At 46.9% G+C, this 27974-nt stretch overlaps 1 protein-coding gene across 5 annotated transcripts in view; it reads left to right on the top strand.

The window, feature by feature from the left end:
- Window positions 1-27974, top strand: part of NAV2 (neuron navigator 2) — a 695198-nt gene that overhangs the window by 424300 nt on the left and 242924 nt on the right. For all 5 annotated transcript variants that reach the window (XR_013958993.1, XM_080640408.1, XM_080640409.1 and 2 more), the window contains one exon: window positions 24183-24300. Coding sequence is in view for 4 of the 5 variants with exons in the window: in XM_080640408.1 (XP_080496534.1) it covers window positions 24183-24300 (118 nt within the window). In the remaining variant the exon portion in view is untranslated. The remainder of the gene's footprint in view (window positions 1-24182; window positions 24301-27974) is intronic.

Here is a 27974-nt window from a genome sequence, read left to right on the forward strand (position 1 = left end):
TTCCTTCTGGAGAGAGTGGAGAATTGATTTTAACATTCTCGTCCTTCTTGTCTACAACCATATGCCAATACTTAGATAGATTAGAAAAGGCAGTGCTAGAGTCCCGCCCTCGTGGGACATATGCCATGACCGTGATGCCCCTCCCACCGTATAATACAGATTTTCTAAATATTAAGAAGTAACTTGGGTGCTGATAAAATGCTCCTCCTTTACCCTTCCAGAGATCATTATCCATGTGTCTATATGTAGAGTGTGAGCTGAGAGTTCTGAACCCTGCCTGGGCATTGGGATCCTCTAGAGACCTTTGAAAAGAAAGGCAACTGTGTTGGTCATGCAAACCTGCCGAGTCGTACCCTTTGAGGGTGGGCCTGGGCATCTGTGTTTTTTAAAAGCTCCCCAGGGAACTCAAATATGAAGCCAGAATGGAGACTACTCACGTCACCAGTGTATTGGTCCAGTGGGATGTGCAGACTGTGGACAAAGCTCATTGAGTGTTTTCCCTGCCATGGATGATGGCTCTGGCTGGCCATGGCCTTTATGCTCACTCTCTCATAGATAGTCCTGTAGTCACAATAATTTGAAAAGATAGTCTCAGATGAGAAATTAGAATGTCCCCTTACAAGAATAATCAAAGCTGCACACTTGAATTCGGGTCAGGACCCTGCAGAGGGAAGCAGTCAGCCCTCCTCCACACCCAGGGGACTGTGCAGATGAAAGACACTTCCTTGGATGGTGCCTGCCTAGGCTGGTGTCCTGTTCTGTTGAAAGCCCATGTCTTTCTTTTGTGGGGCATTCAAGAGCTCCTTCATAGAACCTAAGATGGATGCTGGTGTGCGCTCTCTCCAAGGAGACACTCAAACCCTTTGCCTTAATGGTTCTCCAAGGATACAATCCCAGCCTGTGCTGGCCTCCTGACTCTGCACCCTCTCTCTCTCCCTCCAGATTCTCAGGGCAGGGGTCAGATCTCAGACCACAGCATCCCTCACTGCGGAACATTCATGTTGGACTCCCAAGCGACCCCACTGAAGCACATACCCACCCCTCCCCCAGGTTTGAGTGGGTGGATAGAAGATGTGCTCATAGCACATGGTTCTCCAAGGATGCGCTCCTATCAAAGAGTCCCCTCTCTCCACACTTGCATCTCTTTTTACATCCCCCATCCAATGGAGCAGGAAAAGTCTAGAAACCCTAGAAACTGGCACTCTGGTTTTCTTTTGAATCCTGCAGTTTGCACGTTTGACCCATTCTTGATCTGGGGCCTCTGTTTAAGCCCAGGCTTTGCAGAAGCAGCCCTAAGTGGCTCACTTGCATGGGGGCCAATGGCTTGAGCTGACAGGTCAGACTGGGTTGGTTTTAAGACCCTAAGCAAGTGTTTTAACCTCTCCAGATTCCTCGTGAATAAAATAGGACTAGTCATAGAAACTAACTGGAAGATTGTGAGGATTAAATGTGACAAGTGTATATAAAGGGCTTAATGCCTGACACTTACGAAGTGCTCAGTGGTACCCACTATCCGGCTCAGGTCTGCTGAAATTCTAGCCATCTTAGCCGCTTCTTTAAAACTTTATTTGCAGATGGGCAGCCAGCTGGAGAGGGGCTGCCCCATCACTGCTCCACGGAGAAACATTCTGGCTCAGCCAGTTCCGTGTCCAGAAGCCACCAGGGGAAGGTCTCATTGAGAACTGCTCACAGAAGCAGGGTCACACGAGCTAACTGAATTAAGCAAGTTATCAGGCAGCAGAAAATGCAGTTAGATTTACATCTCTGAAGCAGATGGCCAGGATGCAGTGATTCAATTAGTTTTATTATGTTTGGGGAAATTAATTTGTCACTTTATTATTTTTTTCTTTTGTTGTTGTGAATAAGAGAGATGTGATTTTGTTATCTCTGGCAAAAGTGATTTGTAGAAAGAGTTTATCCTTTAATGGAAAACAGGGATGTGGCAGGACCCTGAAAAACCCGTGTCTTCTAATTGTCTGTTAATAGCTCCTGCAATTGTTTAGAATGTGGCCCAGAGAACAGAAATGCTGCCACCTATTGCTGGTAAAAAGCTAGCTTATGTTACCAATCATATGGTGGTTACTTTTTTCCTCTTAAACATTTTCAGAACATGGGCCATTGAGTATTAAATTCATCTTGGAGACGTTTTTGCTCTACTAAAGTTCTTAGGACCTGGTGTTTCCTGATGTACATTATTAATTACAATGTCTCACAACACGTTTTGATCTGGTTCACTTGAGGGAACCTCGGGCATTTCCATTTCCTTCTTTGAAAAGTAAGGGAAGAATCAATTGCGGAATCTTTAAGGACAATTGGAATCTTTTGAGTTAGGGCTCAGGGTTGTTAACTGGGAGAGTCCCAGCCTTATTCTTTGGGCACAAATAGTTCTTTCATGGTCCTTTTGAAAGGATCAAAGCAATACCTGGAGTTTTGAATGCATCCTTTTTTTTGTTTAAGTTCTTTTATCCTTAACGGTTACTAATGAGCATCCTAGGAAATTGAACCCTGCAGGAAGAGTTTATTGTACATAGTAACTAGGCTATAAACTTGATATGTATACCCATGTATGGTATGTGTGTGTCCAAGTAAATGATGTTTCTGAAATTTTGTCCCAAATCTAACATCAGGCTAAGCATTCTGCCCTTGAAATTGCTAGATCCATGTGCTATCCATCGGAGGTTAAGAATTGGTTTTTTTGAACATGGCTAAGGAGCTTTGCATTTTTTAAAAATAAACTTTTTACTTTAGAATGGATTTAAATTTACAGAAAAGTGGTGAAGATTGTACAGCGAGTTCCCATGTATCAAACACCCAGTTTTCCCTATTGTTAACTCATATGAAGTTAATGAACTAGTATTAAAACAGTATCACTGATGTCCTGGCCGGGTAGCTGAGTTGGTTAGAGTAGCTGTCACCTACCTTTCGGACATCATGGACCATCAGTGGTCCATGGACAACCAGTTAGCAACCGCTGGGTTAGAGCATCCTCCTGATACACAAAAGTTGTGGGTTCTATCCCACATCAGGGCACATGCAAGAAGCAACCAATGAATGCATAAATAAGTAGAACAACAAATCAATGTGTCTCTCTTCCCCTCCCTCTCTCCCTCCCTCCCTGTCCCCTTCCCCCCCTCACTCTTGCTCTCTCTCTCTCTCTCAAATCAATCAATCAATAAATAAAAAACAACCAAAACCGGTTTGGCTCAGTGGATAGAGCGTCGGCCTGCGGACTGAAAGGTCCCAGGTTCGATTCCGGTCAAGGGCACGTAACTTGGTTGCGGGCACATCCCCAGTAGGAGGTGTGCAAGAGGCAGCTGATCGATGTTTCTCTCTCATTGATGTTTCTAACTCTCTATCCCTCTTCCTTCCTCTCTGTTAAAAATCAATAAAATAAAAAAAAAATTAAAAAAAGAAAACAGTATCATTAACTAAAGTCTATACCTTATTCAGATTTCCTTATTTATCTACTGTCCTTTATCTGTTCTAGGATCCCACCCAAGACACCATGTTACATTAAGGTGTCATGTCTCCTTAGGCTCCACTTGGCTGTGACAGTTTCTTGAACATTCCTTGTTTTTTATGACCTTGACTAGAGGCCCAGTGCATGAAATTCATGCACGGGTAGGGTCCCTAGGCCTGGCTGGCGATCAGGGCTGATCAGGGCCTTCCCTCTGTTGTCTGGGGTCTTCCTTTGTTTCACGTCACCCCCTAGTGGTCAGCGCATGTCATAGCAAGTGATCAAACTCGCGGTGGAACTCCCAAGGGGACACTTTGCGTATCAGCCTTTTATATATATATAGATAATTCTGAGTAGAACTGGTCAGGTATTTTGCCTAATGTCTCTGGCCCTGATGAGATTTGTCTGATGCTTTTTGTCATGATTGGACTGCGACAGTGGTTTTGGAGAGAAAGACCCCAGAGGTAAAGTGCCATTTTCACCACATGTTGTTAAGGGAACATGCTATCAACGTGACTTGAGATGTTGAAGTTAATCTTGGTCACCTGGCAGAGGTGGTGCTTGTCAGGTTCCTGCTGTAGAGTTTCTCTTTCCCGCTTTCCATACAATTCTCTGTGCAGTCCACACTTCAGAAGAGCCATGCATCTTACCTCTTTGAGAGCAGAGTAGCTATAAGAATTACCTAAAATTATTTCTGCATGGGAGATTTTTCTATTCTCCCCAGTTAGTTATTTATTCAGTTATTTATATCAGTATGGAATAATGGATATTTGTTTCATATTGGGTTTTAATCCCATACTACTTTATTAATTTTGTTGCTCAAATTGTTTTAACTTTGACCGCTGGGTGCTCTGTCCATCAGCTCCTGTGTCCCTTTGACATACCCCCATCAGTGTGGTTTGGTGTGGGGACACAGCCTTACCTTCTGCACTGTAACATGCTCCATCCAAGCCTGTCTTGAATATTTTCCCTCTCAGTCCAAGAATCAGCAATTTCTCCAAGGATCCCTGGTTCCTTGTATTGGAAAATGGCAGTAGAAACCCAGATACCGGCACTGACTATGTTGCTGCCAGGGGGTTATTGTTTATAGACATTTTTAGTTCACAGAATAAGAAAATTGTGTATACTAACCCATGTATATACACATACCTATAAATACTGTATCTAGAATGAGCTAAACATTAGTTTATAGATACTTATATACTATGTAGGTAAGTATATAGTTTATACTGATAAACTGTAGTATCACTTAGTTTATGAACTTAGTTTATAATCAACTACTCTAATCAACTATCATATGGATTATTCTAACTTTCCCCTAGCTTGTCTGTGACATTCCACTCCTACAAGGAAGGAATCCCCCACTCCCTCCAAAGCTTATTACACACACCTGTGCCAGGGCCAATGCCCTGAGTTGAGTTAGATGCCTACCCGAGGCCTGGGAGTCTGTATTTTAATAAACTCTAAAGTGGAATTTTCTCAATATAGGCTTAGGTGCCACGTATGTACTCATCTTTATAGCATTTACCACATTTGCCTTGTGACATCTTTTTATAGTATTTTTATTGGACATACTTGTTTGATTAATGTTGTCACTCTCTTAAGACAGGAAGCTCCATCTTTCTCTCTCTACTAAGGGTTCATAGTAGGTGCTCAATAAATATTTGTTGCATAAAGTGTGAAGTCACATATAGCATTAATGAGGAGGAGAAAAACAAATATGATTTATCGAACCCTTCCTTTATGCCAAATGCCTTTCCAGATGCTTTTGAAATAGCATCCAATTGGCGCTTTCAGTCGGGTCTGGTTGACATGGGAAACCATGCCCTTTCTGTCGTGTTGCCCCTACCGTGGGAAGCCCCTTGTTTCCTGCTTTGCATGTCACTGGAGCCCTCTCTGGCCTGGATGGGGCTGTGTGGGTGGCCCAGGAGGAGGTCAGAGGGGGGAAGTGGCAGCACCCATTTATAGTCTCACTGAGGCCTCATTAGGAAATTGACTCCAATTTGGTTTGGGGAGGAGGGTGCTTTTTCCTGCCTTCATTGAAGGTGACATTGATTTACAATTCAGTGGGTGATAGCAGGGAAAGGAGGCTTCTATGGTTGGAAAAGATCAATTAAATGATTATCCCAGCTGCCACACACTAATGCCTTTCTTACTGAGTTTCAGAACCAGGAAGCAGAAGGCCACCACATTTAGCCTTTTACAGGAAATCTAATTGCCAACTTGGTGATGCCACGTTTTATTAGATTGGGAAGATTTGATCTTAGCGGCTGGCAGTTTCAGGCACTAAATAAAGCTTCACACTGGCCACCTGGAATTCTAAGTGACCTCCTTCTCTTCCTTTGTGGGTGCTTTTGCTGGAGTTTTATGACATAGCGCTTGTGATTTATATCTTTCTGTGATTTTTATCTGGGTTCCAGAGAGCTGGGACTTTAAGTTTGGCAAGCAGTCAAAAAATATTTATTCGATTCCTACTATGTGCTAGGCACAGGGCTGATGGCTGGGGGGTTCAGAGGTGAGTAAAACCACAGGTTCCTATTATTTAAAGAGTCCTCCCGCTGGAATGTTCTTCCCCAAGATCAGTGGGTCACAAACTGTAGTGTGCCCGAGAGTCACCTGGAGAGCTTGTTCAAGCCAGGTTGCTGGGGTTCTCCCCCAGTGTTTCTGATCCAGGAGGTCTGGAGCGGGCCCGAGAATCTGCATTTCTAATATGTTCCCTGGTGATGCTGTTATTGCTGGTCTGGGAGAACCACTCCCCTGAGACTTTGCTTGGTTGTCTCTTTCTTATTAGTTATGTCTCTAACCATCACCTCCTTAGAGAGGCCATTCTTTTTTTAAAATTTGTTTTTATTGATTTTTAGAGAGAGAGAAAGGGAGAGGGATAAAATCATCAATGAGAGAGGAACATCATCAATCTGCTGCCTCCTGCATGCCCCCACCAGGGATCAAACCCGCAACCTGGGAATCAATTGGTGACCTCCTGGTTCCTAGGTTGATGCTCAACCGCTGGGCCACATAGGCCAGACTAGAGCTTGACTTCCATCCCATAGTATTAGACCTCCACTCCTCACTATTCATTCTCTGTTGCATTTTTGTCATCACATTTATCATTCTCTGATACCAGCTTGCTCATTAATTTATCACCATTTTGTCTCTCTCTGCCACCCCTCATCCTCAATAGATTAAAACCGCAGGAGAGAGGTTTTAATCTTATTCACTGTTGACTCCTCTCAGCCTAGAAGAGTATGTACCACGGAGCACAGGCTCCATACCTACCTGAGTGCATGAAATAATTACTGGCATGATGAGTCTTATGAAGGAGAAGCCTAGGCCGCATGGGAGTGTAGCAGGTAGACCTCAGGTGGGGCAAAGACATGGCATTGCATCCCACATGGAATAGTTTCTGGGTGTGGTCTTCACGCCTATTCAAATCCTGCACAGCAGCATTTTGCCTGCAAGGCCGCAGGGGTCCTCAAACTATGGCCCGCGGGCCACATGCAGCCCGCGGAGGACATTTATCTGGCTCACCGGGTGCCGCTGCCTGTCCTGCTTAGCAGCCGACTCGTCCCGGGCCTGCAGTGCGCATAGGAATTTGTTCATAGTTTTTTTTTTTAAACTATAGTCCGGCCCTCCAACGGTCTGAGGGACAGTGAACTGGCCCCCTGTTTAAAAAGTTTGAGGACCCCTGGATAGGGTTTGTTCGGAGGTTCAGTAGGCCACTCTGGATTCGTTTAATTTTTCCATAGCCTTTCCATGGCCCTGTCCACATTGAGAGGAGGCCACCTCAAGAGCGTAACAGACTTCCATCTGGCCAGCAACTTCTGCACAAACTGGTTCCGTCAGCTCCCGGGTCCCAATCACTGATCTTGGTGAGAAGTGGGGCCTGAAATGGGCTGCTCCTGGTGACCTTCCTCCTGAGTCTACTCTCGCCCAATGAGTGATGAGATCTGGGATCCGGCCGCCACGCAAAGGCCCAGGTAGCTTTTTCAAACTCTGCTGAGCTGAATGAGGGCTCACACTCTCTTCCTTAGCCGGAGTGAGATCTTTGGGTGGAAACACGCAGATTCCTTTCCTTCGTCAGCCTTTTAGAGAAATGGAAGGGCATGCAGTGTGATCCCTCCTTTTGACAGAGTGAGTGACAGGAAAGAGACGAGACACGTGTGGGCACCACACCACCAGCAGCACAGACAAAGGCTGTCAAAACCTCACTGCAGAAAATTAAAGAACATCAGGCTTCTGCGCTTGTGTGGCCTCAGCAGCCGCTGCCTAGTTCAAGTGAAGGCTGTGCAGCCCCTTGGCCTGGAGCTTCCTTGTCCAGCCTCTCAGCCTCTCTGATGTGTGGGTGAGGGAGCGGGGGCGAGGGTGCCATCCCCAAGTTTGTTTGCCTGGGGCAGCAAAGGAATTGTGATTTATTTTCTTTAATGTAAGCCCAGGGAGTCAGATTATTTTGGAGGGCAAAGAGAGTTTGGTGGGGAGATGGAGAGGGAAGAATTGTAGCCGTCTGCAGTCAGGGCCCAGGGCCAGAGGGCCGCCCAGCGGGCTGGGGTAACATAAGCTGCCGCTATTCAGGAGGTGGCCTGTGTAAGAAAATCTGACCGCAGCGGGAGCGTGACTTCGGCTAAAATTAACCTCCGAGGCTTCACACGCCTCCACAGTGCTTTGAACTAGACACCCCGAGAGGGCGCAGGCCGTGGACTGCCGGGACCGTGCTGTAGGTCAAGCCATGCCCATAAGCATCAACTTGTGGGTTCCCACCCGGGGCCAAAGCTGGGATTCCTGTGACCATTATAAAGTGGTAAGCAGTCTCGAGGGACTCGGGCAGGGCCCGTGGGGAGAGAGGATGAATTCTGCTTGAATCGGGACTGTGTTTAGAGATGGCTGCAGTCTGTCTTCTCTGCTAGGTGGGAGCGCGAGGGCTCCAAGCCAGTCTTTCATCTGCAGAAGGCTTCTCGGAATTAACTGCCACCTCCTTGTTGCTTTTTGTTTCCTGTGTCCTCAAAGCTGCGGGCCCAGTGGTGTATTTTTAGAGCAGGTAGGGAGGATGTGTCTGGGAATTACAAATGGCCTGAAAATAATACAATTGCAAACACCAAAGGCAACGATCAGGAAGGTGGAGGATGCCAACAGGTGTGGCAGGTCTCCAATGGGGAGGAAGATTGACCTCTGCTAAGGGTTTGACAGCCTTAAGGCAGTACTCAGAGGGCCTCCCTGCAGAGGGGGTTTGTCTGGGGGCAACTTGAAGTGATTTCCCATCCTGACCTCTCCCACCCCTGGCTGGACAACCTGGATGAGATCTTTCCAGCCAGGCGGCAGCTACCTCGTGGCTTTCTGCTTCCTGTGGGGGATCCATGTGGGAGCTTGCAACACCGAGCAAAAAGGCAAGATGCGTTTCTTTTTCTTTATGCCTCCTTACCCTTTAGCCTGCTTGTTACTGCAACCCTGAGGTTGAAGGCGGTCCTGAGGCTTGTGGCAGAGTGACGCTCTGGTGTGACAATCAGAATGGTCACTTGAATGTGGTCTGTTTAACTTGCAAAAAAAAAAAAAAAAAAAAAAGATGTAGTGGATCCTCCTCCTCCTCCCCAAACTTCTCCCTGCCCCTCCCCCAACCTTCCTCCCTAGTCACAGGAACCTTATAAGCTTTTAGGAAAGGCTTATTTTCCAGGGAAGAGTGTGCTGCTCTTATTTGCTTAGTGATGACTGTGCATAACTGACCTTGGAATGATGGATTGTAAAATGTTTAAGCCCCCAAAACATTTGCTCGGGTGAGTAGGTATTCTGTATCGGCAAGGACATGAATGATGTTGGTATGAAATGCTGTAGGAAAAAACTCGCCGCACAGGTACCTTTTGACGCAGTTTGAGGCTGTTTTCCATGTGAGCTGCTCTACAGAGCCCTCTGAGTATTTTCCATCTCCGCCTTGCCTCTGTCCTCCGGCATATTGGCTCATTAGAGGGGGAAGGCTGCTGGAATTCTGGGCACTGCTGTGTCCTTTGCTTTAGATGTCTAACCCCACCCCAGGCGAAGTGGGAGGAACGGGGTGTCTTTGAGTTATTATTACTTTTCAGCTCCAGGATCTAGGCTCACTGCCCTATGGAAGAGATTTCTTTCTGAGGAAGGTTGTTAAAAATAGATATTTCAGTAGAATGAAGCCATGGTATGTGGCTCCGAGCTTCGATGAGCATTCTCGTACTGCACGGGGATGTCCATCTCCTGCTCAACCTGGCTGAGTAGATACAGAATTCCAACTCCTGTTTTCTCACAAGACAAGACTCCCTCCAGTTTCGTCCTAGAAATCTCTCCCCATCGTGGCCATCCAGTGGCCTGGCCTGGTTTTTGTAACTGCCCTGCGACACCTGGGTGGCCAGACTGAGTTAGAATACGGGGCTGCCGTGCTGATGCTGATCTGTCCAGCTCAGCTCTCTCTTCCTCATCTATGAAATGGGGAGCATGTGCCACCTCCCTTTTTCCCCAGATCACGGTGAGGCTCAGAATCGTGTCTACCACATCGCTTTATAAATTGTGGGCACTGCAGGTGGGAGGCTGAGCTGCAGTTAGGACTTTATTCTTCTATGGAGGTGAATCAATTGGGGCTAGCTTCCAGGACTTCGTAAAATAAATAGTATCTTTGTGCAAATCGTTCTTTTGTGCTCTGGGCCAGGTTGTTCCCGGGGAAGGGGAGCCGCTTCTTCTTTCCTGGGTGCCAGCTTGGTATCGTTTAGTCTTCCTCGGAAAAGCCTATTCCAAAAATACAAAACGCAAAAAAGCCCTAATGCCCGAGGCCTGAGAGTTCTGACATCTGGCCTGGAGAGGGGCCCAGGGCACAACGGCCACCTCCACCGAGGCCAAGTCACTTGGCCGAGTTGTTGCTGAGAAAGGAAGGAGGCTCCCAACTGGGGAACAGGGAGGGCAGTGCCAGCCGCTGCTGGGAACTGCCTGCCCTCCAGAGATTTTTAAAGCTATGCCACACAACTTTCCCACAAGTGGCCCAGCATTGCCTTGACCAGACCCTGTGCCTCTCCGCCCGATGGGATGGCGCTCTCTGACCATTTATGAGGATATCAAGCTTTCTAAGGTCCCCCTGGCCCAATGACTTTGAGCACCTGGACCTTCCTTAATAAGCATCATTCCCTTCATGAAATACCTATGTGTGTGTGCTCACAGGTGCTTGCTTTTTCTCGTTGAATCCTTAGTGTAAGTTTATGCTAGATACTTGGAAGGTTCATGTCCGTGGTGCACAGGCGCACTAAATAGCCACCTCAGACAGTGATTACAGAAAAATTGAATTTATTTAAGGAAAAGGGGCTGGGGGATGGGGATATCCAAAGGGAAAGGCTACATAGCACTGAGCCAAAGGGTGTTGGGTCCATGATGGCAGCAAAAATATACTTAGGACAGTGAAACAAGGAAGGGCATAGAAGAAGCAGCAGGAAAGTTTTTGGCTCACCGAGCAGCCAGAGAAAAGGGGGCCTTGGAGACGGGTTCAGGGGGTTAGCCCAAGACAAACTGCTGATACCCATTGCTCCCCAGGTTGCAAGGGTTGCAAGTCTTGTGGGCTGCCTTAAAGGTTAGGGGATACAGGCCTGTGGGGGAGGGAGATGGGGAAGGCAATGACATGGGTGTGCTTCTTGGAGGGAGAGCTTGCACTGGGTCCTTTGTCCTGAGCATACCTATCTCTCTCTTGCAGGTGGAAATCTTAGGGGAGGTCTCAGGGAAGGGTCTTAATAGAATATTCATCGGCTTTCCAGGTGTGCTCTTTCAGGGTCCTGGTCTCCACTGATTGGTCAGTGCCAGGGCAGGGGGTCGTCAGGCAATGTAGCTGGTCCTAAGGCAGCCAAGTATCACTTACTTGTCTGGTTTTGCTGCTTTTCTGGGCCTGTAGCTGAAATACAACTGAGGCCTAGATGTTATCTTTAGGGAGGAAAAGGTCAGGGGGTCTAAACTGCCTGACCAGCAATATGAAAGATCAGGGGTCCAAACCACATGACCAGTGATATGCTAGGGGAGGAGAGGTTACCCTCGGGGGGAGGTTCTTGTTTTCCCAGTTTTGCCCCTTTCTAGGCATCCCGGGCTTTCTGCCCTGGTGACTTTCTGTACCTGGCCCATCCTCCTTGCTCTACTCATGTCTGTGTAACAATACTACTACCTCCACTTTACAGAGGAAGAAACTGAGTTGGAGTGTAAGTAACTTGCCTGGATTTGTGCATTCAGAGGTGCAGCCAGGACCCGATCCCAGATCTGGCTTCACACTTGGACCACTACACAACATTTTCTCCTCGTCACTATCATGAAGTTCAGGGACATGCATGAGATTATTCCTTACACCTGCTTGGAAGTGGGGAGAGTAAGGAGACATGCTGCCCCATGTACTTTCCAGGGCCCCCACCTGGTTCCACCTCCCTCTTTCTCTAAGTGAAACCAAGACCCCACCACCTTGCTTTTGCCCTGCCTTCAATCTCAGCTCCTCTCGCAGGAAAGCGGGAAAGCCTGGCTGCCCGTGCACACCCCACGCTTGAGGTCCTCACTAAATCCGCTTCTCCCTGGTAAACCAGGCTGCTATGTAATCTTCTCAAGCAAGTTGACCCAGGGGAATACTTAAACTGCCATTTGGTTTCTTGGGTAAGAGAGCATCCTCAAATAATCACAGTTTGTGTTGGGTAGTGTGAATTTTAAGAAGCAATGCAGAGCTTACAGCCACTCACTTGCTGTGATCTGAATGGTCCTAAAAAATCTAAACCAAAATAAAAAAAAATTTACCATTAAACACACACACACACACACACACACACACACACACACACACACACACACTTCCCCCAAGCTTGCCAGAGTGATTCCATTTCCTCACATCAATCTCCTGACTTTAAAGTATTGATGACTCCATTGGAAATGTTAATTGGGAACAGTGACTTGCCTGGCCACCCCTAGCAGCTTCCTACCTGAGACCTAGCAAGCCCCCATGGAAGGGAAGAAGGTTCAGGTGAGTTTTAATTACCAGGTCAGGCTGAGGCAGTGGCTGGGAGCGAGGGAGCACTCTGAGCAGGGCCAGTTGGGACACCTCTGTGGGTATTGGAGTGACTGTCGTGGCAGGGAGAGGCTGGGCAGCCTAAGACCAGAAATGTTTGGGAGACTGATGCCAAAACCCAGGAGCCTTGTGCTGGAGGGAGGAGGCAGGGAAGAGGGCCTTTCAGCCAGCGTTCCTTGAAGAAGTGCCCTGTGACCAATAGCTACATTGTGCTTCCCAGGGATACTGCGAGCTCACCGTCCTCCCACTTGTCCCTGTGGGTAAACCTCATCACTCTTAACAGGGAGCAACCTAGTCACTCGAGGCTCCGGCTTACTCTCTCCTGTCCCTTCACCCACTGGGAAGCAGGACTTGGCACTTTTGGTTTGCCTGAGGATTTTATTTGCCCTAGGAAAGCACTGGTAAGAATATTGATTTTATTGAAAGGGGACAGTTCAGATCATGGAAAACTTCATTAAATGCCCCTAGATTTTTGTCTCCAGGGCTTCTCCCTCCTCCCACCCCATAGGCTCCCTGCTTCCCAGCTCTAAACCTCATCTCTTTCTCTCCCTGGATTCTCTTTTTCTCATGTAAAGCATTTTAGCTCAGCCTGCTCCCCTAAATTTGCATATTCATACATCTCCCCATGGTGGGGGTGGGGAAGAAATAACATAATTTTTCCTGTTTCACCCCTGTTTGCCTAGTGCTTTAGCAATTGGCTTTCTGGCCAGGGCGTGTAATGACAGCAAATCAGTGTTAGCCTTGCAACAGCAGTACTAGTAGTGTGAGGGATGGGTTATAAAGGTTGCAGGGAAGTGCTTGGGGCTGGTAGAAATGTTTATTTTGATGGTAGTGATGATTTCAAGGGCACATCTAGGTTAGAATTCATCAAATTATACATTTTAAATATATGCAGGTCATTATATGTCAATTAAATTTTAATAAATTTGGAAAATTTTAAACAATTTGAAAGCAAATGTTTTTTAGAATATTCAATTTGCTAAGTTCAGCTTTAGCATACAAAAAGGCTACATTATTATTTGCTTCATTTTTAATTAGGTTTTATTGTGGCCTATATATTTTATTTTAGGCCCATAGAGTGCCTATGTTGTGTTAAATATATTTTGGTTCGGCAATAACATAATAGTAATTTAATGTTACATTTTTCAATGGACCTCTCTTTCTTCAGCTGTAAAGTCAGGGCTGTACCAGATCACCAGAGGTTCTGTCACTGAAACGCTGTAATTGTAATTGGGGATGAATTGGTCCTTTGGGATTCAGAAACACCTCCATAAGGAACATGGTAGAGAATCAGAAATATCTAATCATACAGACTGTATTAATCCTTCCAGAGAATATTCGGGATAATTTTAGACCAATCTGATAATGCAGAATTGGACAACTAGGAAACAGCTGTCCAGAGAAGAAAAACCCGCCTTTGATATTTTAATCTTTTTGATGCAGTTGTAAATTAGATTTTCTTAATTGCTCTTTCTGATATGTCTTTGTAAATAATGGCTGTGCTTAACAACCCGCTTGGAAATTTCCTGTAAGTTTAACAATGGACACCTGAGCCAGTACCTGCCTGCTCTAGTTACGTGTGCCCATCTTTTTAAATAGAACTTGAGCGTTCACTGTCAGATGGGCCCTGCTATGCTGCCGCTGGGAATTCTCACAGCGGAGTGTTGCCTATCAGTTCCTGTTCTGTGCCTTGTGCTCTGACTGATCTAAAAGGTACATCAACTTTTGTGATTTCGAGACAGTGAAGGGAACAGATTCATTCATCCATCCCATCCATTCATTCATCCATTTGGCCAGCCATCTCCCCATTTAAGCATTCATCTACTTTTCTTCCACCCACTCATCCATATGTCCATCTGCCTGAACATTGATTAGTCTATTCCTCCCTCCTCCCCTCCATCCATCTGTTCCTTCATTTTCTGTCCATCCATTCATCCTCCAATAAGTCAATAAGTGCTTGTTTTTTTCTTTTTTGTTATTTTTGAATTTTTATTGCTGAAAATATTACATATGTCCCTTTTTCCCCCCATTGACCCCTTCTGGCCCCCACTCACACACCCCTATTATGCCCCAGGCCTTCACCAGAGTATTGTCTGTGTCCATGGGTTATGCATATATGCATACAAGTTCTTTGGTTAATCTCTTCCCTCCCACCCACCTCCCCCACCTTCCCTCTGAGATTCAACAGTCTGTTCCATGCATCTATGTCTCTGGATCTATTTTGTTCATCAGTTTATTGTGTTCATTAGATTCCACAAGGTCATGTGGTACTTGTCTTTCTCTGACTGGCTTATTTCACTTAGCATAATACTCTCCAGGTCCCTCTATGCTGCCTCAAAGGGTAAGAGATCCTTCTTTTTTCACTGCCTTATAGTATTCTATGAGGTAAATGTACCACAGCTTTTTTATCCACTCATCTACTGAAGGGCACTTGGGCTGTTTCCAGTTCTTAGCTGTTGTAAATTCCGCTGCTATGAACATAGGGGTGCAAGTAAGTGCTTGTTTATTGAGCCCCTGCCATGAGTCAGACATTGCTCTGTGACCCTGTGCACCTTTCTTCACTTTTCTAATGCTTCTAGTGTGCTTCATTTTACTAATGTTTCAGAGATGTATAAAACTTGTTCTCTACTCTTGAGAAGCTCCTCATTGAGAGAGATGTGAGTAGGTAGGTATAATAGCCATGATAAAGGCATGTGCAAAGTGCTTTTGGAGCCAAGAAGAAGGAACAGATAATTCTGTGTTGGGAATGAGAAAGTGGGTTGGGAATGGCTTTTCAGGGATTGACACTTGACTGGGTTTTAAGACACTGAGTAGGCGTTTGCCAGGTGGTGGGGTAGAGAGGGTACTGGCTGCAGAGAAGACAGCATGGGCAAAGGCACAGCGGCTGGGGAGCCAGACACACAGGGTTGCTTAATCGTAAGTGCACTAGGGTTTCAGAGGAGGGAGAGGAGCCTGGCAGTCCGGGTTGGTTTTTAGGAGAAGGCAATGTGCTGCTAAGTGGATGAGATGAGGGAGGACATGCCAGGCCAGAAAACCCACCAGTAGGGCTGAATCATAATGCAGCCTGGAGCCCATGGTATGAGAGGTGGACTTGAGAGATTCGTGGGTTGGGGACATGGAGAAAAGGCAGAAAAAGGAACTAACATTTAACATTAAACATGTGCTGGGCACTGTATTAAGCAGCTTTGCAAACATTAGATACAATAGCCCTCAATACTAGTAGACAATGGAATAATAGATCATCATCCCATTTTAAAGATGTAGAAGCTGAGGCTCAGAAGGTTGGTTTTCCCAAGGTTACAAACCTTGGCATACTCTGTGCCCAAATATGTGTGGGGTTCTTTAGCTCTGGTATTTCCCTCTACCTGTCCAACAATCCCCTGGAGAGGAAGCTGAGACTCAGAGAGGTTAAGCAACCTGCTGAAGTTTACCCAGTACTCCGGGGTCCTGGCTGGGGAAGAGCTTGTGCCTGGAAAGCTAAGCCAATGCAGTTGGGCTGGATGGGAGTGATCGAGAGGCACAGTTGCTGGCATCTCTTTACCTGGAGTCAGTGTGCAGATGAGGGGAGCTGTGGAGATTTGGAAGACCAAATAGAGGCCAATACGTAAAAGGTCAGTTAAGAAGCAGACTGGAAAAAGGCCTGTATTATTGCCCAGGTTGTCACCATCCCCTTAGGTGTGGCTGCCCTGCCAGAAGCTCCTGTGGGTTTTGGGGTGCTTACTGTGAAAGTGCTCAGCAGCTGCCCCCAGACCTGCAGGGAAGGGCCCAACCCCCACCACAGCCGTAGAGGAAGCACTTGGAAGGAGAGCATGCCAAATTAGTGACCAATGAACACAGGAAGGGCCAGAAAATACTTAAAAAATTCCAAGTGGGCTCTGACACTTGGTTTTCTTGGAGCTGCTAGGCCTGCGGTTGAAAGTTGTTACGATCTCACTTCTAGGGTTGGAGCGGGTGAGAGGAAGCACTGCTGAGGGGCCCCACTTTATTTGGAAGCAAGCAGGAGCAGTTTCATCTTCATCCTCACCTGCCCTTTTTTGATCCTCCAGGGAGGCCCCAGGAGAACTGGCTGCAACTCTGCCATTGTGAGCACTCCGGACAGGCTGCCTGGGGCCAAGGGAGCGGTCCCTGTTCTTAGCTCTGGGACCCTGTGCACCTTTCAGAGCCTCTGTTTTCCAGTATATAAAACGTGGGGATGATCGTTCATTTATTTAATAGATATTTAGTGAGCAACTACTATGTGCCAGGCACTGTATTCATTGTTTGGAAAACTTAAATGAATAAAACAGATTAAGAATTCCTTTCTTCCTGGAGCTGTCACTCCAGCAGGGAGAGATTATAGATGAGGTCACAGGTGTAAACTTCTGGCACACAGTAGGCCCTCTACAGAAGCACCTATCCCTCATGCATAGGTGACAAAGTGAGGAAGTGAATGGGAAAGTATTGTGTTTACTATGAAGTGCGGTGCAGAGTAATGCTTGTCCCAGGAGAACTGAGTGCAGAAAAGGGGCGATCGTAGGCACTGAAAGTGGGTTAACCCAAGGTATGGAGTAAGCAGGCGCCTACGTGCTCATCCTTAAGATCTCACCAGTCCCTCCCAGCACATTCACCAGCCTGGCTTATTTTCCTAAAGGCACAGTTTCAAAACCTCTGGAGTTGTTGTGCACACCCACCTGCTGCTTGTTCCTGTCCCTGACAGACAATGCCGCCATTGTGTGGCTGTGGGCTGTTCCCAGGCCCGCCCAGCATTCAATGCAAGGGTCTCAGGCTGGCCTTGCCCCACTTCAGACTGGAACTGAGGGACTTTACTCCTGAGTGTTTCCCTGTTTGGATACAGTCCTGCAACCGTAACTCGTGTCCTATTGACATTTTTAGCTTTGTGACACTGTTGTGAAGTTATGTTTGCTTTGTGCTTTGGTGACATGGGAAAGTGTCAGCTCGCCTCTTGGATCTGTTAGCCCTGAGTGACAAGCAGCCACTCTGTTCCCAGGGGCAGGACAGGGTGACACTGTATTGGCTACTGTGAGTAAGCCTTGCCCTCTCCTGCTGCTTTTCCCACACTGCTGTGGCACTTGACCTTCGATGGTTGGTGTTCCCGTACTGGCCTCTCAGCAGCAGTGTGTCATCATTAGGAGCTAGTGACTTCTTTCCAACCCAGCATACTTGTCACGTGACATTGGGAGAATCATGTCACCCCTCAGAGCCTCAATTTCCTCATTTGTTAAAAGGGGGAAATAACATCTTTTCCCAACTGAGTAGTGAGAACTAAAGGAATCCATTGTTTGCAAAGTGCTTGCATTGAATGTCATCGTCTTCATGGGAATCATCATCATAGCTCACATACTGAGCCCTTACTACGTGTCCCGCATTGTTAGATTGACTGTCTCACAATAACCAGAATAGGCAGTTGATCCATTTTACAGATGAGGACATGATTGAAACCAAAGTGGTCTGACTAGAAGGTGTTCTCTGAAGTCACCACAGACATTTGAAGTCACTACATAAGACTGCAGCAAGAGCAGAACCAGTGCAGGCAGCTGCTCAGGCAGTGCCTGCGTAAAGCACCAAGGTGGGCATGCGGCTCTAAGCAGTGGATCTTGGCTTGATATTCATGGGTAAAGCAGGAGTAAGGATGGTGCCAGGATGTGGAACATGATGGAAATCCAGGTTAGCGATAAGCCCTTGCCCTTCCCTCTAGTCACTTGCTATGTATGCACACAAGTGGGCAGGTATCAGGGAGTATCTCTGGTGGCTGTGGATTAGTAGATTACTGGAGATAACAAGGGAGGAAACAGCAGTGGGTTCCTCCCTTCCCGCTGCTATGTACTGTCTTCTGGGTCCAGGCAGAGATGTATACTCCTTGGTATAAATAAGTTCACGTTAGCCATATTACAAAACCTTAACTGTATTACAAAACGTATGCCGAGAGGGAGGGCTGGTGGTACCATTCCACATGTGCTCAGGTAGGAACACACAACCCAGTCACACCTTGGTGCTCCTGGAGCCCAGCTTTCCAGCTGACTTACCTGCCTGGAGACCAGCTGAGAGCCAAAAGTCTTCTCTCCTGAACCTGGGGCAGCTCAAAGGGGTGCCACAAAATCCCATTAAGCTTCTTACTTGAACAGTACTTTCTCTGACTTTACACCCAGTTTGAAAGGAACTGGCGTCTTTTACAGAAGGCCCAGCAACTCAGCAGGCCCCAAGGGCATCCTATATACATCAAACACTATTATTCATAGCGATGTCTGTGGGTCATCAAGGAAAACGTGAAACTGGGTTCATTTAAAAAGCAGGGATCATGATAATCCATTTGGGAAAGATTCCCAATGGAATAAAAATGTGTGGCTCTCAGAAGTGTAAACTCTCAACAGTCTAGAATAACTTATTCCCCAGAATTTAGATAGCCTAGAGTTTATTAATTGGCATATGAATAAGCATCATTTATTTAACACTGTGTGCCAGACACTGTTAACCACTTACATATATGCTCTCATTTAATCCATAAAACAACCCTGTTGATCACTGTCGCACAGGTGAGTGACCCCAACCCCCAGCCAGAACATGACTCACCCAGCTGGTAAGAGTCAGAGCCAGATCTCAGTCCTTGTCCACATCAGCTCCCAAGACTCCAAATACACTGCCCTTATGATTATGGGGATTTATGGAAAAGCACAAATGACCACAGTCATGTATCGGGAGATGGCAACGTTGGGATGGAAGGAGAATCATTGCCCTCCGAGGTGGGCATGTGGTGGCACTAAGTACATTGGGCAGAATGGGACTCTTCTGAGAAACCAGGGCCAGGGGGAAAAGCCACCAGCTAATTTGAGGCCCCGCCCACCACCCCATGCCGTTTAAAGGTTATGTGGCCATGTGTCTGCACCTGTGGGGTAGGTAGCACACTCCTTGCTAGATGCTGGGGGTGCAGATGTGAACATGTTACCAGCTTTACCCTTGATAACAAATGGTGCATTTTGATTTTCATAAAATTGTGAATAATTAGATAATCACTCTTAGTGGTATTCAGGTTCTGGGTAAACACTTCCAGGGGTCCTCAAACTACGGCCCTCGGGCCACATGCGGCCTGCCGAGGACATTTATCCGGCCCGCCAGGTGCCGCTGCCTGTCCTGCTTAGCAGCCGACTCGTCCCGGGCCCACAGTGCGCATAGGAATTTGTTCATAGTTTTTTTTTAAAACTATAGTCCGGCCCTCTAACAGTCTGAGGGACAGTGAACTGGCCCCCTGTTTAAAAAGTTTGAGGACCCCTGCAGTATGCTATTGTTTCGGTATTATTTTTGTACTTCAGAACAAGCAGATCTAAACCATTTAATCACATACTGCTCAGTCATGGAAATATGTTGATGATGTGGCCAAAGTTAGAGCAAAACCTCTTGAATGGAGGCCAAACAGTAGTGTTCCCTTTACAACTGCTTGGCCGGAAAGCACCTCTGATGCTGAATGACTGGCTCACTTTCTCTTCACACTGGCATTTCCTTCCAAGAGATACATTTCACCCTTCTCCCGGAGCCGCTATCCTAACGCTACCACTGCCTTCCGGACCCATCAGGCTGTCCAGCATGTGGGTCTGGATTGATAGTTGAGTCCTTAGGGCACCAACTTTTGGGGCATTTGTTTTGTGGCATTTTTCTTGGGTTCCTTACATAGAATGTCACCCCTCCTCTCACCCCCCACACACTTCACTTGAAGGCTAATTGCAGTATAAACGTATTATCCTCATTGGTTTAACACCGTGCAATTATTCTGTTTTCTTGTTACAGCTAATAATCAAGTTCTTCACTTCAGTTGATCTGTCAAAATTTTCCCTCTTTGATTTCAGCCTAGGTGATATGGAAGGATGTGGCATTATAAGCAAACAAATGACTGGCACGCTCCTGGTAATTCTGTCAGGGGTAATAAGTGAATCAAAACAAATTCACTCTTCAGCTGCCATCACCTTCCCCCTTTTATTTCTTTGAGCCTTTGACAGCAGCCTGGGGGTGGAGAGAGAGCTAAGCTCAGGGAGGTGGAGGGATCAGAGTGGGAAAGCAATGAGAAAGACGCCTCAGATGCTAGGGCAAAATGATTCTAGAGCTTTTCTCTAGACTCATTTCTCTAGAATGATTTGATGATTTGGAGCTGGGAGTGGGGATGGTGGTTTTGTTCTTTCCTCTTGTGTGGTTCTTTTTGCTGTTCATGTCTACTGAAAGTTCACAGATCAAGGATCAGAGGACTCAGGGTTAAAGTAATAGCAGCCCTCAAGGCTCCAGAACTCTGGGGAAGAGACAGCTCTGGAGAAGCGGATTCTGAATGTCTGAGGCTTAGACAGGAAGCCTGCATGCTTTAGTTTAGCTGCTGCTTAAAATCTTTTGTGCGTACCCAGCTCCATTTTTGCTGAGTTGTGCAATCCCCCGAGGGAGTCTGTTTTGATGCCTGGGGATATTGTGGGTTTATTTTCCAAGGGTGCCCCTTGGGAGAATGGTATTCATTTCATGAACTACTGAAACAGCAAGTGACGTAGATGGGGCTGACTCATGTCATTGCTTCTTAGCATGGCCTGTGAAATTGGTTTTTAAAATAAATTTGGGTGTTTTCTTGTGACTCACTTATGCAAAAAGGAGAGCTGGAGAGGACGGAGGGGAGGGGAAACTCCAGATAATTAATGATTCTTGTTGGATGGATCCTGATTAATGAGCCTGAGCTATAGAGTGATTTATTTTCTCTCTTCCTTGCTCTTTTCAATCGATAAAGACTTGAGATCATGGTTTGAGGATTCACTGCGAGAACGCATTATTTAAGTCTCAAATGTAATAAATTTCCCAAGGATTCGCCCTTTTTCTTTCTGTTCAGCTCAACCGGGCAATCACTTACTGACCTGCTGCCGGTGCCCGCACCCCCGTCCCCCCGCCCTTCCCCCCCTCGTCCCCCGTGAGGGAGCAAAGATGTGCAAGACACAGTCTCTTCCAAAATATGATGGTGAGGGTGCACAGGTGGTTCCAGTGTTCAAGTTCTCTACACTCTGCATCATATGCAGCTCAGGATGCAATCAGGAAATCAAGAGGGACCTCATGGGAGGGAGGCTGGGGACTGGCATTGGATTGGGCCTTGCAGGGTGGCCCCAGGTGGAGGCACTCAGGTGGGAGGGCTGACATGTGTTTGGAGACTGGGAAGTGCGAGGTTTGTCATCTTCCTAAGGGTCAGCATAATCATTACCACTGAGCACTTGGTATGTGAGGCTATATCTCCTTCAGTGGCTGTAACACAGAGTGAGTGGCAATTTTTTTTTTCCTGTAAAAAGCTGGATAGTAAATATTTGAGGCTTTGTGGGCCAAAAGGTCTCTCTGTCACCACTTTTCAACTCTGCACTGTAGCGTGAAAGCAGCCATGGACAACACATGGTGTGACCATACCAGTAGAACTTTGTTTATAAACATGTCAGCTGGGTCTGGCCAGGTCCCAATGTGCCAGTCCCTGTTTTCTAATATATTTGGCATAAGCTCCATTTTATGGAGGATGAAACGGAGGTATAAGCAAAGCGAATAGAAATTCATTTGCCCAGGGCCAGGAGCCTACTTGACTTGGTTGATTCTAAAGCCCACGCTCTTAACTCCACACGCACTGCCTCCTCTGCAAAAGGGTCAGACATGGTCTGGGAAAGAGCAGGGGATAATACAACTTCCTTGGATCTCAGTGTGATCGCTGGATCTCAGTGCGATCGCTGAGAAATTTAATTCAGAGGGAAGTGGGGAGTCGTTGATGATCTTTTGAGCAGGCGATCAGATGAGAGCTGTGCTCGGGGAGATTAAGTTGGCAGCGGTGTGTCGGTGGATTAAAGCTGAGAGAAGAAGAGCTCTTGTTTTAAACAGCTTGAGGTAGAGAGATTCATTTCTTTGGCAGAGCCATTTCTGCCTGCTGTGGAACATTAAAAGTTCTCCCTGGTGTACCAGCTATCTGCATGACTTGGACACAGGTCTGGCCTTTTGCCTTTCAATGTTTTTCTCCCTCCCTCTCGCCCTGTTACCAATTTCATTTAATGATCCTTGACTTTTCAGATTGGCCACTGTGATGACCAAGATGGCACACCATTTCCTTAGCTTTCTCGGTGCTTACAAAGTTGAAAATGATCTTTTGCTCGATTAGATTTTTAATCTCTGACAACTTGGAAGTCATAGGGAAGGAAAGTAAGGAGGATTTAAGGGTGGTCCGAGGTGTGAAATAGCACCACACTGCAGTGTGCAGTGCACTTGTGGTTCTCTGCAGTGGAAGACTGGGCTTCCAGGTCAGGGTGGGGTGGGCAGGGCTAACCTGTCCTCAGGTTTTGAGGAGATAGAAAGTGCAGTCCTACCTTGCCTTTTCCTTTTGGGGATGATACTCTCACAGCCCCAGGTGGAACAGTCAGAGGTGCCCCCTCTCTGCTTTGCAAGATCAGGCCCTGACTGACAGATCCCATCCCAGGGGCCCTGAGAGACAAGGAGGGGCCCCATTGTGTGAGATTACTCTGGTCAGGATGTTCTGAAGAATGCTATGGAGGGTGAGAGTCCCAGTGAGGGCAGGGCTCCTGCTGCTCTTTAGTCACAGGAGGTCTACAGGCTGGCTGCTGGAGATACCATCATAACCTTTATGATGTGGATGCAGACACCATATGGGTTAGTCTGTGAACTGCTGGTGCTAATCAATGACCCAGTTGAGGTAGGATAGTTATCTTTTTTGAGTAGTCATTTACTTGTACCACTCTGGGGGAGGAAAAGTGCTGATAAATGGGGTCTACATGTCCCTCCACCAGCTCAGAAATCCATGCATGGAGCTTAGCACCCAGAATTGGTGAGGAGGGTTTAAATTGTGTTTGCATTTGGCTTATGTCAGTTAGGAAAGTTTTCAATGAGAGTTTTTTTCATGCTTGTTGGCCTGTTTGGAAGAAAACATCCTTTTGTGCTGATTGTGTGACCAAGAGGAGCAGGTCTGTGTATGGCCGCCAAGGGGTCTGCGCTCCTGATCTCATGGGCGACCCAGCCTCTGCCTTTCAGGGTGTGGTGTACACCAATGCTGTGTTCAGATATGTTAGAAGTTGCTGGGTTTTGTTCACAGAATCCCGACAGTGAACATGATGCCAGGCTTTTCAATTACACCGATTAAATTTGAGATTACTGCAAGGCCATCAATAACTCCACTCACACAAGAGTAATTGAGGGGCTCTGTGTTTTCGTACTTGGCTTTTTTTTACAAGGGACCCAGGCTCCTGAGAACTCGGTTAACTCAATAGCCCTTCATACCCAGAAACGGCCCATTAAAAGATGCCTATTGGGTGGTAACCTCCCCATACGTTTTCTCAATAAAGAGGAAAAGATTGGACGGGGCCGGATGGCAGCAGTGGGGTGGGAGAGGCCTCGCTTGCATTGAGAGCCTCAGCCTCTCAAAGCGTCTGGCGCAGACTGTTTAGTTCCGTGTCCCCTGTCCCATTCAGGCCGCTGCGTGTTTTGAAGCTTTCTTTAGCTTTTCCCTGAGCCTTGACAGCAGATCTCTCAATAGGCGAAAGCCCAGCTATGGCTGCTGAATGCCCCCTCGGCACAATGCCCTGAATGTTAATGGCGCTGGCTGGCCCTGGACAGCTCACCAGTGGGACGGGGGGCTGCTGCGCAGGCCCCAGCAGCTGCCTCAGACCAGATGGGGTCCGACTAGCTTCCTAAAGTTGCTTCTTTGCTCTTTTGCAGATCTACACTGACTGGGCCAATCACTATCTAGCCAAATCAGGCCACAAACGTCTCATTAAGGATCTCCAGCAAGATGTGACGGACGGTGTCCTCCTGGCTCAGATCATCCAGGTTGTGGGTAAGAGCAGATTTTACGCCGGGGATGGATGAGTCACCATGGAGACCCAGGCGGGGTCGAGTAGAACAAGGGGAATGGAACACTGTAATCTCTAAGAGAAATACGATATTTCTGTCCCATATGTTGAGAATTTATTTGGCTGGTGCTCAGAGAGTGTGGGCACCAGCTCCCTTTTCCTGATAAGATCACCCACATAGCAATCTCATGTTGATCCTCTGAAAAGAAAGATTTTGGCCAAGGCTAGAAGAAGATGCTGGTGGTTTGGGAGGGGCTCTCTGCCCCGCTTCAGACCTCCTACTGTCTTTCTGGCTCTCACATTCTCTCATCTTGCCCCTTCTCTGTTGGTACCTTTTTTGTGGATTTCTCTGAAAATATTTCCAAAAAATAAAAAATAAAAAGATTTTAAAAAGCAACATGAGGTTGGTTTCATCCTGCCAACTCTAATTGGGCTTGAGAAAGCAAAGGATCAGACTCTGGAGAGGGCTGGTTCTGGTTTTAGCACTAGGTGGTGGGGTTTTTAATGCCATGGCCATGTGCTGGGAGGAGAGGGTTGGTCCAGGAGGGCAGCTTTGCTTTGGGCTTTAAGGGACGTGCCCAGGGGTATTGCCTGGGAGCTCAGCAGACTGAGGAGGCAGGAGGCCAGTTATATGGCATTAGACTGAGTGTTGTTGCTGGCAACGACCAACTCATGCCAAGAGAGAAGTCACAGAGAAAGGACAGCCCTTGGGCATGTATCGTTGGGAAAAGTTGCTTACCCTTCAAGTGTGAAAAGTAGCCTTGTTTAGTTGTAACTCTGCCCACATCTGTAGGGGCTGTGCCTAAAAACACATGCAGATCGGCTCTTAGCTAAAACTTTTGGACTGTGGCTGCCACTCAAGGCGAAAGAAGCTTCCCTGCTGTCCTGAGATTGGGTTCTTCAGGCTAGCTTCCAGTGGTCCTCCTTCTCCTCTCTCCTTTTTCCTCTCCTCCCTGGACTAGTTTCTGTTACTGTAAACAAATTGCCACAAACTTAGCAGCTTAACACAATGAATATCTATGATCTCGCAGTGTCTGTGCACTGGGAGTGCAGGCATGACTTAGCAGGGCGCCTGTGCAAGATTGTAGTCAAGGTGTCGGCCAGGGTTGCATTCTCATCTGGAGGCTTGAACAGGGAGGGGTCCAGGTCACTCAGAGTGTTGGTGGAATTGATCTCCTTGAAGGTAGGTATAGGAGGTGAGTCCTGACTTCTTCCTGCTTGTTGACTGGAGGTCCCTCTCAGCTCCTAGAAGCCCCTCTCAGCTTCTGGCCTTATGGATCTTCCAACATGGCCACTTTGGTCAACTTCTTCAATATCAGCAAGAGAAAAAGGTTTTTGTTGGGAGAAAGAACCTTATATAATGTACCATCCTATCACCTTTGCCATATCCTATTGGTTAAAAATAAATCCTAGGTCCCACCACACTCAACAGGAGAGTATTATACAAGGGTTTAAACTTAGGTGAGAGGATTCTTGGATCTGCCACACTCCTTTCTTCCTTTTCATCCTCTTCCTCCTCCTCTTTAACATCACTCCTACCAAGCTCTTTTAAATGTTTCTCTTATTTAATTTCCTCAACATCTCTATGAAGTAGGCAGTATTCTCCCCATTTTACAGATGCAGAAACAGGTCCAGTGAGCCAATAGCCCAATATCACATGACTAGTGTGCAAGGGGAATCTAAGCTGGATGAGTCTGCTTCAAAAACTTCTGTTCTGTGCTTGGCAGCATTATATCCCCCTGTTAATCCAGAGACACTGAGCCCAGTACAAGGCTCTTCCTCCCTTCCCTTCAGTTCAGTAGGCAGTCATGGAGCACTGACTGTGGCCAGCATTCTGCTCCTTGCTGGGACTGGAGGCAAATGTGCAAAACTTGTAACCTTGCAAGAAGTAGCATCTTCTTGGCAAGGCCTGCCAGTAAGAGATGACTCGAACCTGAGCTGGGTTTGGTTCCCCATCTCAGCAGGGTCACATCATGTAATGGACCCACTCTGACTGAGTCTTGGGCCATGCAGAGTGTTTCTACCATGAGTCCTCTCTACTTTCAGCACAGACAGAAAGAAAGAAAGTGGGAGAGGACCGTGCCCAGAGGCCTTGCCCTCATCCCAGTTCCATCCCTCCCCACTGTGGGACCTCCGAAGAGTCACTAAACTTCTGATACCTCTGTTTTCCCATCTTCAAAATGGGCACAGCCATGCCTGCTTTGTCTGCTTTTGTGGCAGTTTTATGAAATGCAAGGTAGGTATCAAATATGAAATATGTTCAAAAACTGTGAAGTGTTCCTGGATAGCACCTGGTAGGCGCTGCCTAGAAAGGTTTGTGGAGCAGAATGATGAGGCTTTGGTAGCAGTGTCAGTGTGTTGTGATAGATTAGTGATGTCTGTCAGGGGCCCAGAAGTGGGGAATGGTAGTGTGTATGTCATGAATTCACTAAACATAGTGCTACAGAAATGTAAGCCAGTATGGTTCTTCATGCTGCTCAGGAGGTTGTTTCTCTGAATCTACTCAGATGACATCAGTGTTGCTAGACAGTTACCCCTCTGGGCCTGGAGCTACTGGAGTAAGCGTCAGAGGCTCAAGTGAGTGCCTGTGACCAGGCTGCCCTTCAGGCCAGCAGCACTGCAGGAGAGGCTGGAGGGACCTCTATCATTCCACCGGCTGCTGTACTGGGCCTGGGTCTGCGTCATCTTCTTTTCTGGGTTCATAGCATTTAGCAAGGATTAGGGATGAGAATTTTATGCACTGCAGCCCCTGCTTCTGCAAGTCTGGATCGAATTTTTTCCAACAGGTGGCCAGGAGGTTTCCCCTTCTCAGTGTTCGGTATTCTTCTGAACATTCTTCTAAACTGTATGTCATACCCTCTTCCTTTCCAGGACTCTGCTGCAACTCTTAGCTCTCAGTTTAGGAAGGGACCTTTAAAAGCCCCAACCTGATGCATTCATGCAGTTAATAGACTTTGTTAAATACTATGATGGGCAGCTTACTACCTGCTCAGGAAACTAGATCTAACATGGAGAACTGGAATCCTTCAAAAGCTCTTTTATGAGGCTGAAATCTACCCCCTTGGTGGTATTTCTGTTCAAGTACTAGTTCTTTCCTCCAGGGCAACAAAAAGACAATCTAATCAAAGCAATGAGAGTATCAAAATAGTTGAGGATGGTCGTGTATTATAACCATGGAACAAAATGGAACTCTGTAAGTCTATACTGATAGACAGATAGATACCTCAATAGAGCAGAGAGGGGCCCCCACTGTCCAGGAGAACGCTGACTGATAAATGTAGAGGGAGGCGCAACCTTTTGGTAAAGATTAGTTAAGGCAAGAATTACCAATGGATGCAGAAATCGAGAGAGGGAAGTTTGATGAGGAGCAGACTATTTGCATGGTCTCAGTGTCTCTCACTGATTGCTTATTAGTTCCCAGGGGAATATAGTAACCACACAGGGGAGAATCCAGACATCATGACCAGGGGGTCAAGATGACATTACTGATGAGGGACAGATGAATGTCAACATGCTCCTGGTGTCATACCCGAGAGAACACAGCACTGATGCTGAATCCAGTCAGGGGTGGAAAACCTGAAACTAATCCTGAGGAATCTCAGGCAAACCCAAATTGTGGAATATTCTATTAAAAACAAAGCTGGCCTGCATTGTTCCA

The sequence above is a fragment of the Plecotus auritus genome (assembly GCF_963455305.1).
Source record: "Plecotus auritus genome assembly, chromosome: 9".
NCBI lineage: Eukaryota > Metazoa > Chordata > Mammalia > Chiroptera > Vespertilionidae > Plecotus > Plecotus auritus.